General features: G+C 38.6%; 1 protein-coding gene across 1 annotated transcript in view; it reads left to right on the top strand.

Annotated features, from left to right (window-relative positions):
• Nucleotides 1-7107, top strand: part of LOC126356139 (peptidyl-prolyl cis-trans isomerase H) — a 46602-nt gene extending 39495 nt beyond the window's left edge. Inside the window, exon 4 of the mRNA XM_050006851.1 lies at nt 6637-7107. Within this exon, the coding sequence (XP_049862808.1) occupies nt 6637-6834 (198 nt within the window). The 3' untranslated portion in view covers nt 6835-7107. The remainder of the gene's footprint in view (nt 1-6636) is intronic.
• The last annotated feature ends 9248 nt before the right edge of the window (nt 7108-16355 follow it).

Raw genomic sequence — 16355 nt, 5'->3', positions numbered from 1 at the left:
GTTTGTCAATATGGCCAACTCTACATTGTGAATTTTTTCCCACCTGTGAGAAGAGATGGTTGCTTTAGGAACTTTTATGTATTGTGAATCACATGCAGTATTCTCTTCACCATAAGAATAATACGAATATAAACATTTTGCCATGTATTTTTTCTTGTTTGCTGCTATTTCATTTAAATCCAGTTTGCCTAATAGACTACGAAACTTCAGTGAGAAAACAGCAAACGCAGAAGAAGATACAAATTATGTCATGTTTATATTCATATCATTCTTATGCCTAATAGTGGTAGTCAGAAATGAAGCATGGCAATTGACTAGATTTTTAAATCTAAGATGACTCTAATTTCTGTGCAGAATGTAATGTACTAAAGAGGTGTCTGCAAAGATTTTCAAACGGAGAAAATTTTTCGCTAAACTCTCGTTCAGAACATCTTCTATCATACGCAGTCTATTATTTTGTTCTTGTTGTCTTGTTGATCATTATGGAAGAAAGCAGCAGTGTAAGTAACAACAAATAGCAGTCTCTTGCCATTGTTTCGCTAATGAGACAATTCCTCTCTTTTGTTTTTTAATAGTAAGTGGTGGTAACTTGCACAAAAGCAAGCCATGCCGCGAGTTGCAACAACTCATAAACACAAAAAAATGGTTCAAATGGCTCTGAGCACTATGGGACTTAACAGCTGAGGTCATCAGTCCCCTAGAACTTGAACTACTTAAATCTAACTAACCTAAGGACATCACACACATCCATGCCCGAGGCAGGATTCGAACCTGCGACCGTAGCAGTCGCATGGTTCCGGACTGAAACGCCTAGAACCACTTGGCCACCTCAGCCGGCTCAGCCGGCTCATGAAAACACATTATCAGAATGCGACAAATAATGCAAGGTCTAGAAGACAAAATAAAAGAAATTTATAGAATTTCAGAAAATAGTAAGGAGCGGCATATCAAGAAATGGACATTTAGAGGAGTAAAGAAGAAAGTTCAAAACAGTGGTGATGGAAGCAGCAGGAAAAATGTGAAAGAACGAGTACGAAAAAAGGTGGAAAGAAACTTTATGTTGCAATGATAGTGTAAGGGAGGAAATGGCAAAGAAAACCAAAGTACTCCAGATATGATTTCAAAAGAGAACAGAGGAAGAAAGAAGAGACTACACTTAGAAGAAGAAGGAGGAGGAGGAGATGATGAGGAAGTTGGTGAATAAAGGAATTTTAATAGGGGAGGAGAGGAAATGGATGGAAGAGTAGACAAAAATGATGGAAGAAGACAGCAAGGAGAACAAATACAGGATGGGGCAAGTAAAAGTGGCTCAGATGAGTGCCAGCATTAACGAGAAAGAAAAGACTTATAGTTCCTTCCATCAGGGCCAGAAATGCCAAGACATGAATGATGGTCGCTTTCAGCATGTGCTGTCATCAGAATAGTACTGTATTTCCTTTTGTTTGCTGTGTTTCTCTGTAGCCTGGAACTGTGTTCTCTGGCCCTCTTTTATTTGTGTCCCCCCACCCCGTACTGTATGGAATGTGTAAGGCTAAGAACAGAGGCATGATGGAAAATGTCAGCCTGATCAGTAAAGAAGGAAAGGAAGCCATTGAGGTGAAGGTACTCAAGGCGATAAGGGAGCAATATGTGGAAGAGTTACTAAACCCTAACAGAAATATGGAAGAAGAAAATGAGTAGTTAGGGACTGTAGAGAATTTCGAGCTGGACCAAACCTGGACAGAGCTAGAGGAAGCAATAAAGCCCATGAAAGGAGGCACAGTACCTAGACTTGATGAAGCAAATTTGGAGATGGTAAGAGGATCTGCCACTGTTGGAGTGCTGTGGTGGCTCAGTGGGGTGATGAGAACATACGGAAAGGAGGAACACCTGGGGGGGGGGGGGGGGGGGAGAAAAGAAAGAAAAAATCAGAGTGCCAGCCTTTGAGAAGGGATGGAAGAAACTATGCCAAAATTGTAGGGGATTTACCCTGAAGTGTCATACCGCCAAGGTATTTGAGAAGATCGTGAAAATAGTAGTTGGAGAACAGTGATAGGAACAGTACAGTTTTAGACTGGGAAACAATAGTGGGTCTAATTTTTGGTATAAGCAGCTCCAAGAGACACACTGTGAATATGGCGAAAATTTAGTAATGGTGTTACTGGTCACTGAGAAAGCTTATGATAGTATGAAGAGAAGCAAGATTTGTAAAAGGTAAGTGTGGAAGGCTATTGGGAGAAGACTAAAGGGAATGTATCAAAGAAGTGTGAGTTGTGTAAAAATGGACTACAGAAGAGAGACTGGTTCAGACAGAAAAATGGGCTGGAGCAAAGAAGTAAATTGTGCCCTCTACTTTTTGTTATAGTGGATGAGAGAATGGCAGGAGTGACAACGTGAATTGGAGATGAAAATATGAAACCAATTGTGTTTGCAGATGATATAATGGTGTGGGAAAATGGAGCAGGAGAGGTACAAGAAAGGCTAAATGTATGGGAAGAAGTGGTGGTACAGTATGGATTGAAATTTGATTAAAAGGAGGAATAAGATAAGAATACCAGTCGATATAAGTACCAGAAGGCACATACTACAGAAAGTGGGAAGTATCCAGTGCATGGGATGCATAATACAAGACAATAGGAGGGATAATAAAGAGATAAGTGAAAGAGCAGAGCAAACACATGGATTCCTGCGAAGTGTAAGAAACCTGGTCTGGAGCAAAGATGTACCACCACCAAGCAAACAGGTGTTACACGGAGCATATTATATTCCAGTACTCACTTATGTATGGAACATGTTTTTGTGTAGCAGTCCAAAACCTTGATATGGTACCAAGAATTAAGAAACATATGGGTACAAATACTCCATCAAACATCAGTTTTTCCAGATCAACTGTAAAAGACTTCATGAACCCATTAGGTCACTGTATAGCAATGACTGTAGAAATAAAGTCATGTTTTTACTTTGTAGTGTCTGCTTTGAATTAGCCTCCAGTTGATGATTCAGGGTCTAATTCCTAAAAGACTGAGTTATGCAGTAGTAACTCCCACCTATAAAAGAGTGCTTAAACAAGTGACTTTTAATTATAGACCCATCTCCCTCATCATTTTCTCAATTTTATTTTGAAAAAGTGGCTTAAAACAGAATGTTTAGCCACCTTTTTGAGATAACCTTTTAACAACAGTGTCTGTATTGAGAAGTCAGTATATGTGGTAATAAACTCAGTCCTGGTAGAACTAACAAACAAAACCTTTTGTGGTAGCATTTTGTGTGTGTTTCTAAAGCCTTTTATTGTGTAGGTCATAAAGTTAAACTAGCGAAACTCAAATGGTATGTGTAAAAACACAGGACTGTGCCACAGATGGAGCCACATCTTAAAAATGGCAAACAGATCTCACAAAAAAAAGAGGTATCAAAGGAGCAAGACTACAACCAAATCAGGGAAACATTAAATATCAAGTGTCCCAAGGTTCAGTGCGTGGCTAGCTTCTGTTTATGACCTATAGTATGACCTAAACCTAGGACGTAGGATGACTTGTCAGAACTGTGGTGGTTTTTGAAGGCAGAAGTATACTGATAAAAGATGCAAAAACATATGTACCTGACACAGTCAGGAGAATAATTTAACAGTCTTAAAGCTGGCTCACAGCAAACACCTTAATTCTTAATCATATGATGACTATATTGCTCCCTGAAATCTTAAAAAAGAAGAAGTCCTGTTATCTTGTCCCATCTTTTAGTTTGTGTATTCCTCATCACTTCTATGGATGACATTACTTATCTTGTCAGTGCACTTAATTTTCAACATGCTTTTGTAGCACAGGTCAAATGCTTCAATTCTCTTCTCTTTTTTCCTCCGCAGTCAGGACTCACTTCCATAAAGTTCTATGCTCCAGACTTACGTTCTCAGTAAATATTTCTCAGATTAAGGCCTAAGTGTGATATTAGTTGACTTCTTTTAATGAGGCATACTCGTTGTGCATGTGCAAGTCTCCTGCTGGTTTCCTCCTTGCTTTATTCATTTTGTGTTTTTTGCTCCTGAAGGAGAATTCCTTTTACTTTGCACACTATGTGGTTTCCATTTTTAAGTGAATTTTGTTGCTGGCCCATTTTTATTGCTTATCAATGTGGTAGTTTTGTCTTTCTTTAGTTTATATTGTGTGTATATTCCATGCTTGGTAGGGTATTCTTTCCATTCAACAGGTCCAGGAATTCATCTTCATTTAGGCACTCTGCTAGATAAGAAGTTGAGGTGGCTCCACCATATGAATCATTTAAACAACTCATATATAAACCATTAACCCACGTCACCGTGCCCCCTATCAAACAGTTTCACCTTCCTCTGTCTTGTCATCCCCTCTCAGTCCACACCTCCACATCATCATCATCATCATCATACACCACATCGCACTGGTTCCAATACCCACATATCACATGTGTAGCCTATGCGTCCGTCTGTCACTCCTCCATCCCGCATTCCTAGACAGCAAACCTGCCGCCTCTTACCAAGCCACTAGCTACCCATCCCCCCACCCCTCTTCCTGCTTAGGCCTCTTACTCTATCCACTCGAGCCGACACAACCCCCTCTCCACCCTAGTACACGTTTGTGTGGAGAGGGAGTGTCTCTCAGCTTCATCAAAGCATTTTTTTTTTTTTTTTTTTTTTTTTTTTTTTTTTTTTTTTTTTGAAAGCAAGCAATTTTTATTTCTCTTTTGTCCGTACTGGTCTACAACTCAATGCTTTTGCTGTTTGGTGAGTGGTCTCCATTACTCCAAAATTATTTACATTCTGCCAGAACTTTCCTTATTCTCTAATGGCATTTGTGGTTGATGAACAGTGCTATTCACAACCATTTCCTTATAAAATGTGAATCCCTCTGTAGTGCTCAGAATGGAGATTTATATTGTGATGTAAAAGACTGTAACAGGTTGTTAGAAGACGTAAGGCAGGAAACTGAAAACCCTAGATATTAAAAAACAACTCATTTTACAGTTTTTCAGAATTATTAGAATCAGGGATGTAAGGTCTGGTCAGTTCTAATGTTTGTGTTAAACAGAAATGGACTTAGGCAGCATATAACCAGCTGATAGTGTTCTGTGTAAAGTTACATAAATGTGTTGTTTGAAGTATAAAATTAAAACTTAAAGAACAGTGGTTGAGTATTCTTAGAGGAGAGGCAGTATCTTTTATCAGAGTAGTTACTTTCTCTTAATATACATATGTAATGTCAACTAAAATTAATTCCCATAATTATGTGTGCGAGTTGATTAGCACTAGTCATAATATAGCATCAGCGTATGTCACAGAAATAGTTTGCAGTAATTACTTCTATCTGTTAATGTATGACTTGACTTTTTCCACTTTCCTGAAGGCTCTCCTTCATGACAGTATTTGTGGAACACTTTGCTTGAGAGTGCTGTATTGTTACACATTCAGCATTGTAGCTCTGACGCCACTTTCTGAGCTGATGTTTACTTCTTTCTGTCTTTATTTCATTACAGCAGAAATTAATATGATGATTCTAAATCATAAGTGGAAAGACTAATATGGTGGTTGAAACTTTAATAGTGACAACTATTATTTACAGTTCGTACAAAATAGATACACGTTTCAAAGTTTTACTGACCGCCAAAGTAGTCACCAGAATTGTGTGTAACCTGTTGCCAGTGATATGGAGGTCATAGGATACTCTGAGCAGTGCCAGTTGTGTCGACAGTTTGAGCGGCGCCGTCTATTGCCCAACTACTTGTAGCAGTTCTGAAGCGAATGCCGTGAAGTGTTTACTTCAGTTTAGAAATCGAGTTGAACTTACAAGAGCTTAAGTCAAGGGAGTGCAGTAGGTGGTATAGCCCTTAGCAGCCCCATCAGTCAAACAAATCAGTAACAGCTTGCACTTTATGTGCTTGAGCATTGTCCTGCAAAATGATGGGTAGGTCCGGCAGAAAGTGTCTCTGTCTCTATGCTGTTCAGTTTTGGAACATAAGAAGTGATGACACTTTCTGTAGGACCTGACCATCATTATGCAGGACAGTGCTCAAGCACGTACAGTGCAACCTGCTAGTGATTTGTTTGACTGATGGGGCTGCTAAGTGATATACCACCTGCTGCACTCCCACGACCTATGCCCTCATGAATTTAACTTGATTTCTAAACTGAAGGAAACGCTCATGGCATTCGCTTCAGAGCTGCTACAAATTCGTCAGGCTATAGACCACGCTGCTTGAACTGTCAACACAACTGGCACTGCTAAGAGTATCCTACAACTTCCACATCTCTGGCAATATGTTATACACAATGCTGGTGACTACTTTGAAGGTCAGTAAAACTTTGAAACATTTATCTATTTTGCACGAGCTGTAAATAAATAGTTGCCACTGTTAAAGTTCCAACCCTCGTATATCAGAGAAATGTGACATCAAAATAATTTAGAAAATAATTAAATAAAAGTTTGGTTTATGTTGGTGAAAACAAGTGATCAAAAAAGGATTAATAAAATTTCCACAATTGCTGTGAAACTTGTAACTTGAAAGAAAAGGCCATTGCAGAAGAGTGAACAGTTGGGAGTCTGTTATTATTCTTATTTATTATGTGACATTTTAATATAAAGTGGTACCATGCATTTCACATTTGTTATTAATTGTCTTGTCAATCTCTTTCAGGCAAACAGTGGAAAAGACACAAATGGATGTCAGTTTTTTATTACATGTGCCAAATGTAATTTCCTTGATGGTAAACATGTTGTTTTTGGTCGTGTGATTGATGGACTACTAGTAATGCGTAAGATTGAAAATGTCCCTACAGGCCCCAATAATAAACCAAAAATACCTGTTGTAATATCACAGTGTGGGCAGATGTAACTATCATTCCATTTTATGGTGGTCTGGTAATTGTGGATGACCATACCACATTGTTTACTGAAAGCAAGTTTAGTGAAGTTTTTGAACTCTGGGCTGAAGACATTGGAAAGCAGTCTATCAGACTTACCAAGGTGATGGAGAACTGCTCTGTTGTCATAAGATTCCATCAATATTTGTGAGTTAAATAATAAACATTGGTATTCATTCCATTTTGTGTTTGACAGTCAGTGCCTTAAATGAAATGTTTGATGATAGTAAATATGCTTGAGGAAACCTTCGGTATTTAACTGTATTTTTAAAAAAAGCTACCTTTTAAGTGTTTATGAACTATTTCCCTTGCAGTATTTGAATGTGATAATTCAGTGCACAGTGTGGATGGTGTACATGCAAATCTCTTTGTGCTCCTGAAGCATTTCTTAGAACCTTTGAGACTAAAAGTGTTGGTCTTTGTTTACATATTTGTCAAGACTACTCTTTTAAAGAAAGGATTTGTGAAGAGTCAACTCTTCTCCTCATTACTCTTAATATAATATTATATGCTTTGGGATTCCTTTTGTCTGAAGATCATTTTCTAACCACGTAACTGTCATTAAACCTAGACATAGTTACTATTTTCAATTGTGCTTCACTCTTTCACATCTGTTTTAGATGCTGGCAATTGTTTCAGTGTTAATATACAGAATAAGTATTCATGATATCACTGGACAAAATACTAATCACCACCTTAAATTCTTAAAAGAACATAGTGGTCACTTTGGAACAATGTAGATGGTATGCAACTAGTACCACATTGTTACATGACCCATTACAGCTGACACAAGTCGTGGCAGTGATGCACTGTGCATGTGTCAGTCAGTTGTATGGAACCAGCACAGTAAGATGGGATGATATGGAGACATGATAGAGTGACAGACCACACCTAGAATGTAGTTGCCTGATTTTGTTGTCTGTAAGTCTGGCTTGTTGTACATGTCTGTCTACGAGGAATAGTGTACCACAATTGATTTGAAACCAGACAGGGATTGTTGCTGTCCGCGAGTGGAGGTCCATCTTAAAGCATTTTTGAGCAAACATTACAAAAAGAACTGAATGCATTGTACATTTGGAGTTGCGCACCTTTCAAAAAGTCATTGCTCACAGCAACACATAACAGTGCATGTCTTCAGTAGATCAAGCAACACAGAAAAGGGACTATGTGTAGTGTGTGTCTGATAAGTTATGATTTTCTCTGTTTTCAAATAATGCTAGGCATTGATCACAGTGATGGTCCAATGAGGCACTTAAGCCACAGTGTTAGGAGGCTTTGGCTCAGGTCAGAGGGTGTTCTGTGCAGGCGTGGAAGTGATTTTCTTACTATGACTTGGATCAACTCATTTGGGTTACTGTGAACAAGAACTAGGATGTTTATTTCAGCATTCTCGATAACCAAGTTTTGCCCTTTCTTATTCATTTTCATCATGATTACACTGTGGCCACTTTGTTTTTTCAAGGTGACTAGAGCTTTGTTCACAGAACTGCACATACACATTTATAGTTTGATGAACACTGAGCCACTCTATCGTAACTCAGCTGGCCTGCTAAGTCAGCCAAACACAATACCATAGAAATTGCGTAGAACTGTTTATGACATTGGGAGAAATGCAGCAATCAACATCCTTGCAATTTAGTCACTCTACAGCATCAAATCGTCTTTGAGTGGCTTGAACTAGATAAGGCATACGTGAACAAACCTCTGTACTCTCTTCTTTACTGAATTGAGGTCTTTATCGAGGTTAGAGGTGGTGTTATACGGTATTAGTGTGAAGTCTAATGAGGGTGACTTAATTTTTTGTTAGCTGTCCTTATTCATGCAATACTCACCAACTTTCTCACTTTATTTGTAGCATACTCTATAATGTATATATGCACATGTCCTGTGCTGCAAAGAATAACTTCCAGTCTTCATTATTGAACATAAAGGATTCAAGAGCAGCAGTTATTATTGTTGTCATTCATATGTTTGACAGTACAGTTGCGCTGCTAAGTTGACATGTCTTTTATTTGATTTTAAGATGCTGATCACACTGTGTATGTTTCCAGATAAATAGTTACACTGAAACATTTGTTGCGCATTATGTGCTGTTACAGTGACAAAACTCTCTTAAGGGTAGTACTATTTTTCATTTTACGTTGGGCATCACATTTCCGGTAGTTGTGTCTGTACCCAATATGGATATGTGGAATTCTTATTAAGGATGGCATCACACATTGCTGTTATCAAACTGCTGTGTTGATTAAAATGTGCTGCAAGCATAACAGTTTTGGTTGATATGTATCTTGATAATGCTCAAGGAAGGTGAAATTAGCTGATTGCCAATAATGAAATAAAGTGTTTCCTTCCAAATAAAGAACAGCCTTTACGAGAAAATCAACAGCAGCTGTGGACCCATATTCAAAAAAAGTTTGTTGAGACTTAGTATTGATTAATGAACAACGGCCTGCAGACACACACCACCAAGCACACCAGCACTTGCTGTTGGCACTATAAGGTATAATTGTGCATAATATGCTGTTGTGTTGCATCACTGGAGAGCCTGGAAATTATAAACTGCCCATTATGAACTTCTACTACTAACAGTGGGATTACAGCTAACTTAATTTTTTTTTTAATATAAACTTGATGTCAAGGATTTGCTCACTATATATGGTGCGCCTATAAGTAAGTAGATCACTTTTGCCCCTCTCCTTTGTCAACATCAGCAAGTGTGTTCAACATTATAAAGATATAGCTATGTGCACAATCAATAAGGATTGAATAAGTCAGTTGTTTATGATCTCTTGTCTGGCTGAGGATGAAAAAAATTCTTTTTACATTCAACATTGGTTACTGTATGATTCTCATAGTAACTGTCACTTAGTTCACATTCAATCAGAACTGTCAGAGTTCCAGTATTCTAACTACTGATCAACTAACTGCACCACAGCCACCTTCACAGAACTTTCTGACCCTAAAGCCACTTGTCTACAGGCACTGAAAAGATGGACACGCATACTTCTACCAGCTGTAGTGCCAGACAGCTTGCTTGTGGAATCAACTGGCTCTGCTCACTCACTACTTTTACATGCAACTCAGGGGCATAACAAGGCTGATCAAGAAGCTCCCGCCACCCAAAAGAAAGAAAGGGGCAAAAATTAAAATTAAAAGGATATTTGGAAAATAGAAAACATTGCATGCATCAATGTAACTTTGTAAATGTCCATAGCGTATTGATGATCAATAGCTGTCCTTCTGAATTAGCACTTTGAGTATGATCACTCATCATCATAAAAAAGAACCCAGAAGTACATGGCAGACTGTGATCACTGTTAACAGGCAGGTAAATTATACCACACATAGGAAATGATTACTCTTTCAACATGGAATGATAAGTATGTAGTCTGTATATGTATGGATGTGTGTGTGTGTGTGTGTGTGTGTGTGTGTGTGTGTGTGTGTGTGTGTGTGTGTGTGTGTGTGTGTGCACGAGTATATACCTATCCTTTTTTCCCCCCTAAGGTAAGTCTTTCTGCTCCAGGGATTGGAATGACTCCTTACCCTCTCCCTTAAAACCCACATCCTTTCGTCTTTCCCTCTCCTTCCCTCTTTCCTTAAGAAGCAACCGTTGGTTGCGAAAGCTAGAAATTTTGTGTGTGTGTGTTATTTTATTGTGCCTGTCTACCGGCGCTTTCCCGCTTGGTAAGTCTTGGAATCTTTGTTTTTAATAAGTATGTATTGTGCTACATGACCAGAAAATGTTTGTGCTAGTATGGCGTCAGGCCACCACAATTGTGAATACAAGTTTCAAGACATGTGGCACGGATCTACAGGTCTCAGATGTAGTCCTGTGGTATTCCATTCCATGCCGCATGCACCTAAGCATGCAGGTCCTACAAACCGGTGGGTGGAGCAGGAATTCTGATGACACACTCCATGGCATCCCACACATTTTTGATTAGGGAGAGATTGGGTGATTTGGCTGGCTGTGGCACAGTATCCACAGCTGCAAGGCATGCTCAGGAGATGGCAGTGGCACGAGGAAGAGAGTTGTTCTGTTGAAAAGGGTGTGGCCATGGGCATTAACAAATAGCAGAGCTACTGCTTGCGGAAACTCATCCATGTACTATGCGGCAGTCACAGAGCCCATTAGGAACACCAGCAGTAAATGCCCACCATAGGATAATGCTCCCCACATCATTACACCAGGCTAGGGGCTATGTGATAGGAGACCAATAACTGCTCTTTGTGGTCCTCTCCTCTGTGCATTCAGATATGGACAATGCAGTTGTCACTTCCAAGATAGAAACATAACTCATCACTAAAGATGGCCTGCTACCAGTCTGCAGGGCTCGATGTCTACCATTGCCAACACCAGGGGAGTCGATCGTGACGCTATGGGGGTATGTGAGTGCCAGATGTCATAATCATTGGCGTGCTGTGAGCCCTACATCACACAGCCACCTGTCAATGCTAGTGCGTGACAGACAGTCCTTCAGTGCTCCCTCCATATGGCGCGTGTTGGACATCCGTATCCTACATGTTGTCCATGCTTGCCTTCCTGTATACTTTGCCATCAACAACAGGCAATGACAGTGTCTATGTGACTGATGTAATGCACAATACGACTGTAGGACCATCCACTCTCCTACAACCCCACAACATGGCACCTTTTGAACTTGTCCAGCTGATCAACCCACCGTCAGATGTGTTTCATGGGCGTTGTGCATATTCAGGTGATACTCTAGTTATGCTGCCCACTGTCATACCGGCTGGTATGGCTGTTTGGAGCCCTCTTTATATTATCACCATGATAACACCTGTGTTCCCTGAGTGCCCAGCCAACGATGCAAAAGTAATCATTGGCATAGCTTATGGTGTGCAACATACCCATCCAGTTTTCCCTGAACCAGTTGTTTCCATCTAGGTACAGCTCTTTTTATAACAATGAATGTAAATGGATTTCAGTCTGTGAAAATAGATCACAGACAGCTGACAGGTACACAACTTGTACCAGCACACCAACCCGGAAGAAAACAGCTCTCTACTTCATGGAGATAAGATACAGTACATGCAGAATACTAAGGCACTGGTAATATTTAATATTTTATTTAATAAAATTGGCAAGGATTCAGTCATATGAACATTCACAAAACTGGTTATTCCATGTATTTTCTTTTTCTTGTTCTATTACAATCATACTGAGATTTTTATTTATTATTGTTTTTTAATGTGTTCTGTACTTTGACACACGTAGAATGCTAACCTTTGTTTGTTCTGCTTTATACTATTGTTAATTTGGAGTAATTCATGCTAAGTTAATGATTATGCTAGTGTTTCCTGGGTAATGTCTTTTGCTAAAATAAATTAATAAGGTTCTAGTTCTAAATATTAGCTTTCTATTTAGGTCAGAAGCACTCTTTCCTCAAGTCCTGTTGATTACTTGAATTTTGTAACTGTTTGCCTGCTCTCATTATAAATTTGACTGTGTATGCAGTCAAGGCTGCTTCCAACATTCTTGCATATTGGAAGAAAATACCCACTTGATTCTGGTGCTTTGAATGAAGATGGTGGTATTTTCCATGCATTAATCATTTTATCATCTTTGTTATAAGATTTTTGATAACATTGTGGCTCAGTTCTGGAAAACGGGAAATGGGAAATGTTTAATTGAACAAAAAAATCACATCTGCTTGGTAAGCCATTCCACAAGTTTCCACTTACAATAACGACTGATGTGAACTATAGTAAAGTCAGCAAAAGATAATGATAATTTCTGATGGTTGCAGTGTGTTTGACTCAGCTGCTTCACACATATACATCCATCAGTCACATAACATGATTTATACACATCTCTATGGCAGCACCATAGTGTTCTCACAGCTCTATAGATGACTGTTGCTTTCAACTGCAGCCATTTGTTCTAAATAGTTGAAAGCTGGTAGTAGTGATGCAGGCTGCCAGGGATCTTCTTTCACCGACTCTATCTTATGGTAATTGGGAAAATCTGCTATGTTGTTTCTTAGAGGAGTGACAGCAAGATTGCTGGGAAAAGATTTTTATTTATTCGCTCAGTACATCAAAAAGTTCTAAAATAATAATATGTAAGCCATGTAATTATAGGTATGAAGAACATAAATAATGAGAATGAACAGATTCTTTTTATACTAATAATTTTAATCACTATCACAGGTAACTTGTCCACTTTCAGGGAAATTTATTGTACTGTTAATTTTTAACAAAAGACCAAAGCTTATGGTTATTCATTCTGTTCCCACCTGATGGAAGCATCAAACGAACATACTGTTTTTCTCAAATCCCCAGTCGGATCTTTGAGTACTAAGGCAATTTTCTAGCAAAAATATTGTTCTATGGAATTTCTGCTGTGGATCTCTTGGCTCCCAGAATCACTTATATCTATATTCTCCTATTATCATCATTAAATTATCTTCCAACTTCTTATAACTCATACCACTCATGTTGATCACAATAGTAGATCACTCGCTGAACATCTGACAAATACTCTCTGGGCTGCTAGCACTGAAGTGGAGAGAGCCCAAACTTTGATGGTTCACTGAAAGACTGCCAGCCAACAGCGTGCATGTGAGCACTAGCGCATCCAAAACAAACACAACTGAATGTTATTTGCTCATGCTCACCTGCTACTTGCCCAGTTGTGCTCTCTCCATTGCCAGTCAGGCTTAATGCTTTTGCAACCCAGTTAAACAGGAAACTGCCTGTTAGAACATTTGAAAAGCAATTGTCGGTAAGAGTGCTATGGCAGGATGAAAAAACAAATGTTAGTTGGGCATGCGGCTTCAGTCTCCAATCAGAACATCTCCTTCACATTGACTTTTGGTCATGCAAGAAGCAACAGTCATCAATCATTCGCTCACTCGCTCGCTTGATGTTCGCCAATTAGGACGTAGCCGAAGCTTTCCAATGAGTTGAACAAACTAGCGACCATCTGTGCTGCACTTCTTTGTGTACATTGTCTCTAGTCCTATCTGGTACAATTCTCAGACACTTGAGCTATAAACTCCTTTCTTAAGACTTTCATTGGTCTTAATAGTTCTAAGAAGAAAATAATGTTTTGAGATTTTAAAGTAATGTATTCTTTCAAATCACCTTGCAGGCATTCCCTAACAGTGTCTTAAAGCATATAGATCATATATAGCTGCAAATCCAAACAGTTATTTTATTCATGTAACGGATTATTGCATTCTGACATGTTTCTCCAGAATCTAAACTCTGGGCACATTTTTTAACTACTAGAAGTTCTTTGTGGTGGTTATGTGCCTTTGAAGATACTTCTTAGTTTTGAAAATCCATGTCTGTTGCATTTTTAATTGAGGGTGAAATAATTGTTTTCCCATCTCTCACTTCCAGTATGTGACTGCAGGACTGCTTTAGTTGCCTGAAACCATTTGTGCTATTCTTTACTTTGCAAAGCTTCTTCTGGTGGTAATAAATCTCAATTCTGTGCATTTGTAGGGTAATAGGATGCACAGTTCTCCATTCTTGCTGATTTTGAAGTTGTTTGTGATCTAATTGTTTGATGAAATTACTATGAGGCTGCAGAACTATTATTTCCCTCAGATGAATTTGTTCTTTCTGAACTGCTTTGACATGATAAAATACCTCAAAATACCTCTTGAGTCATCACTTGTCTCATGACAGTTTCAGATTCAACTATTTCTGGGTTAGCTTGCTGAATTGAGCATCTTTCTCCATCTATGAAGGGGAAAAAATATTTTTGGTTCCTGAGACTTTTCAGAAATGCAGCTGTCAGCAATTCATTACTCTTCTAAACTGTATTTTCTCTTAATATCATGTATCTTGCATTTTTTAACTGTGTTAATGGATTGAAACAGCAGAGATGTCTTACTGTTTTCAAAATATTCTACCAGTATGCTTTCAGCGTGTTTCTTATCATGTTTATATATGTTTGCTTTAAGTGGATGATAAAAAATCAGCTGCAAAAACTAGTTCCCCTCAATATCTTTTGCGTAATCCTCCATCAATTGGTTAACATCTTGCTTTTTGTAATAATATCCTGTAGTACCTCTCTGCCATAACATTTTGTTCAGATGTGTGAGCAGGCACATACCCAAGGCTTGTACTTGGGGTGAGGGCAGAGTTTTTCACTATCTCATCATTCACAGATCTTTGATATTTCCAAACTGGGGCAAAAACTTGATACTACCACACCCACACCCCTGTCTGCTAGAGCATTTGAGGTAAGACAACAGACAATTTGGGGGGGGGGGGGAGCAATTTTTCTCAAATATGTTCATTTTGTAGTGTACATCTTTATGAAGAGTTTGTTATGCAAAACATATATGTTTGAGGAAATGTAAGACATGTTGTTTGGTCTTCAGTATGCCGAAGTACAGTGCCTCTCTTCCCACAGCATTCTTCTATTGCACGTCACTGTATTTTGCTCTGTGGAATTCAAATGTGTATATTTTGTAATGGAACCATCAAACCAATATTCAGGACAGTGAAAATTTAAATGTCCTGTGGTGTCTTTGCTACACCCAGTTGGCCGATTTGATATCCTGCCCCCCCCCCCCCCCCTCAAGAAAGCAACTCACAATTAATAGTGGGTGGGATTATTTGTGACCAGGAGAATAAGAACTCTTCAGGAAATTGTCTATTAGCTAATAACTTTCTCTTTTGTATGATATGAAATTAAATATAGGAAACATAAAGCCAAGAGACAAGCGAGACAGTACACATTTCTTCAATCCTTAGGTTCCAGCATTTTTTCTCTCTAATCTTGCTACGGCTTTACACAGCGTGCTTCCCTTTCTGCAAAGGAATCTATTACCTCATCCAAGTTCGCCAAATGTTTTGCTACATGAAAAATCAAAATGTCATTGTCAAATACTGAAAAAACTGTTAATACAAATAACACTGAAGAGTGGTGTGGTACCTCATTTTGATTACGTCTGTTTTGTTACTGTCTGCCAAATAAAATGAAATTGGTCTTTCCAATATTGCAGCAATTGTAACAGATGCCAAATAAGTGAGACTGTTTTGACACAAATGGTCATTTTTATCTACCTCATTTACATAAATAACATGACTGAATGTAATTCATAAAGTACCAATATCAAGTTTCTGTTATAACAATTACAAGCAAAAAGTATTATGCCAGGAAATAGTTTCACCTTTCATTCATATGATACAGCTTCTCAAGCCTGAGATCGAAAAGCAGCATTAGTATGAAAATTTGGAATCGTCATATTCTTCTGTATAATTTGTGTGAAGTCCCTTTTTCTTAACCTTCCTCATTCTAACGAACAATTTTGTCATCATTAATTCTGTAACTATTCCTATCATTGTCAAAACTTATTCTCCTGTCAATCTCACTAACCCTGCCATAATCACCAGTTTAGTTATTATTCTCGGGTTAGGCATTATTACATGTGTGTGCAAAGCGTTTTCCATGCTATTCCAAGAATAGAACGTCAGCAGCTGCTAATCAGGGACTGTACAACTA

The sequence above is a fragment of the Schistocerca gregaria genome, chromosome 3, assembly GCF_023897955.1.
Source record: "Schistocerca gregaria isolate iqSchGreg1 chromosome 3, iqSchGreg1.2, whole genome shotgun sequence".
Lineage (NCBI taxonomy): Eukaryota > Metazoa > Arthropoda > Insecta > Orthoptera > Acrididae > Schistocerca > Schistocerca gregaria.
The sequence above is the reverse complement of the archived record's forward strand: the minus strand, read 5'-3'. Positions and strand labels throughout refer to the sequence as shown.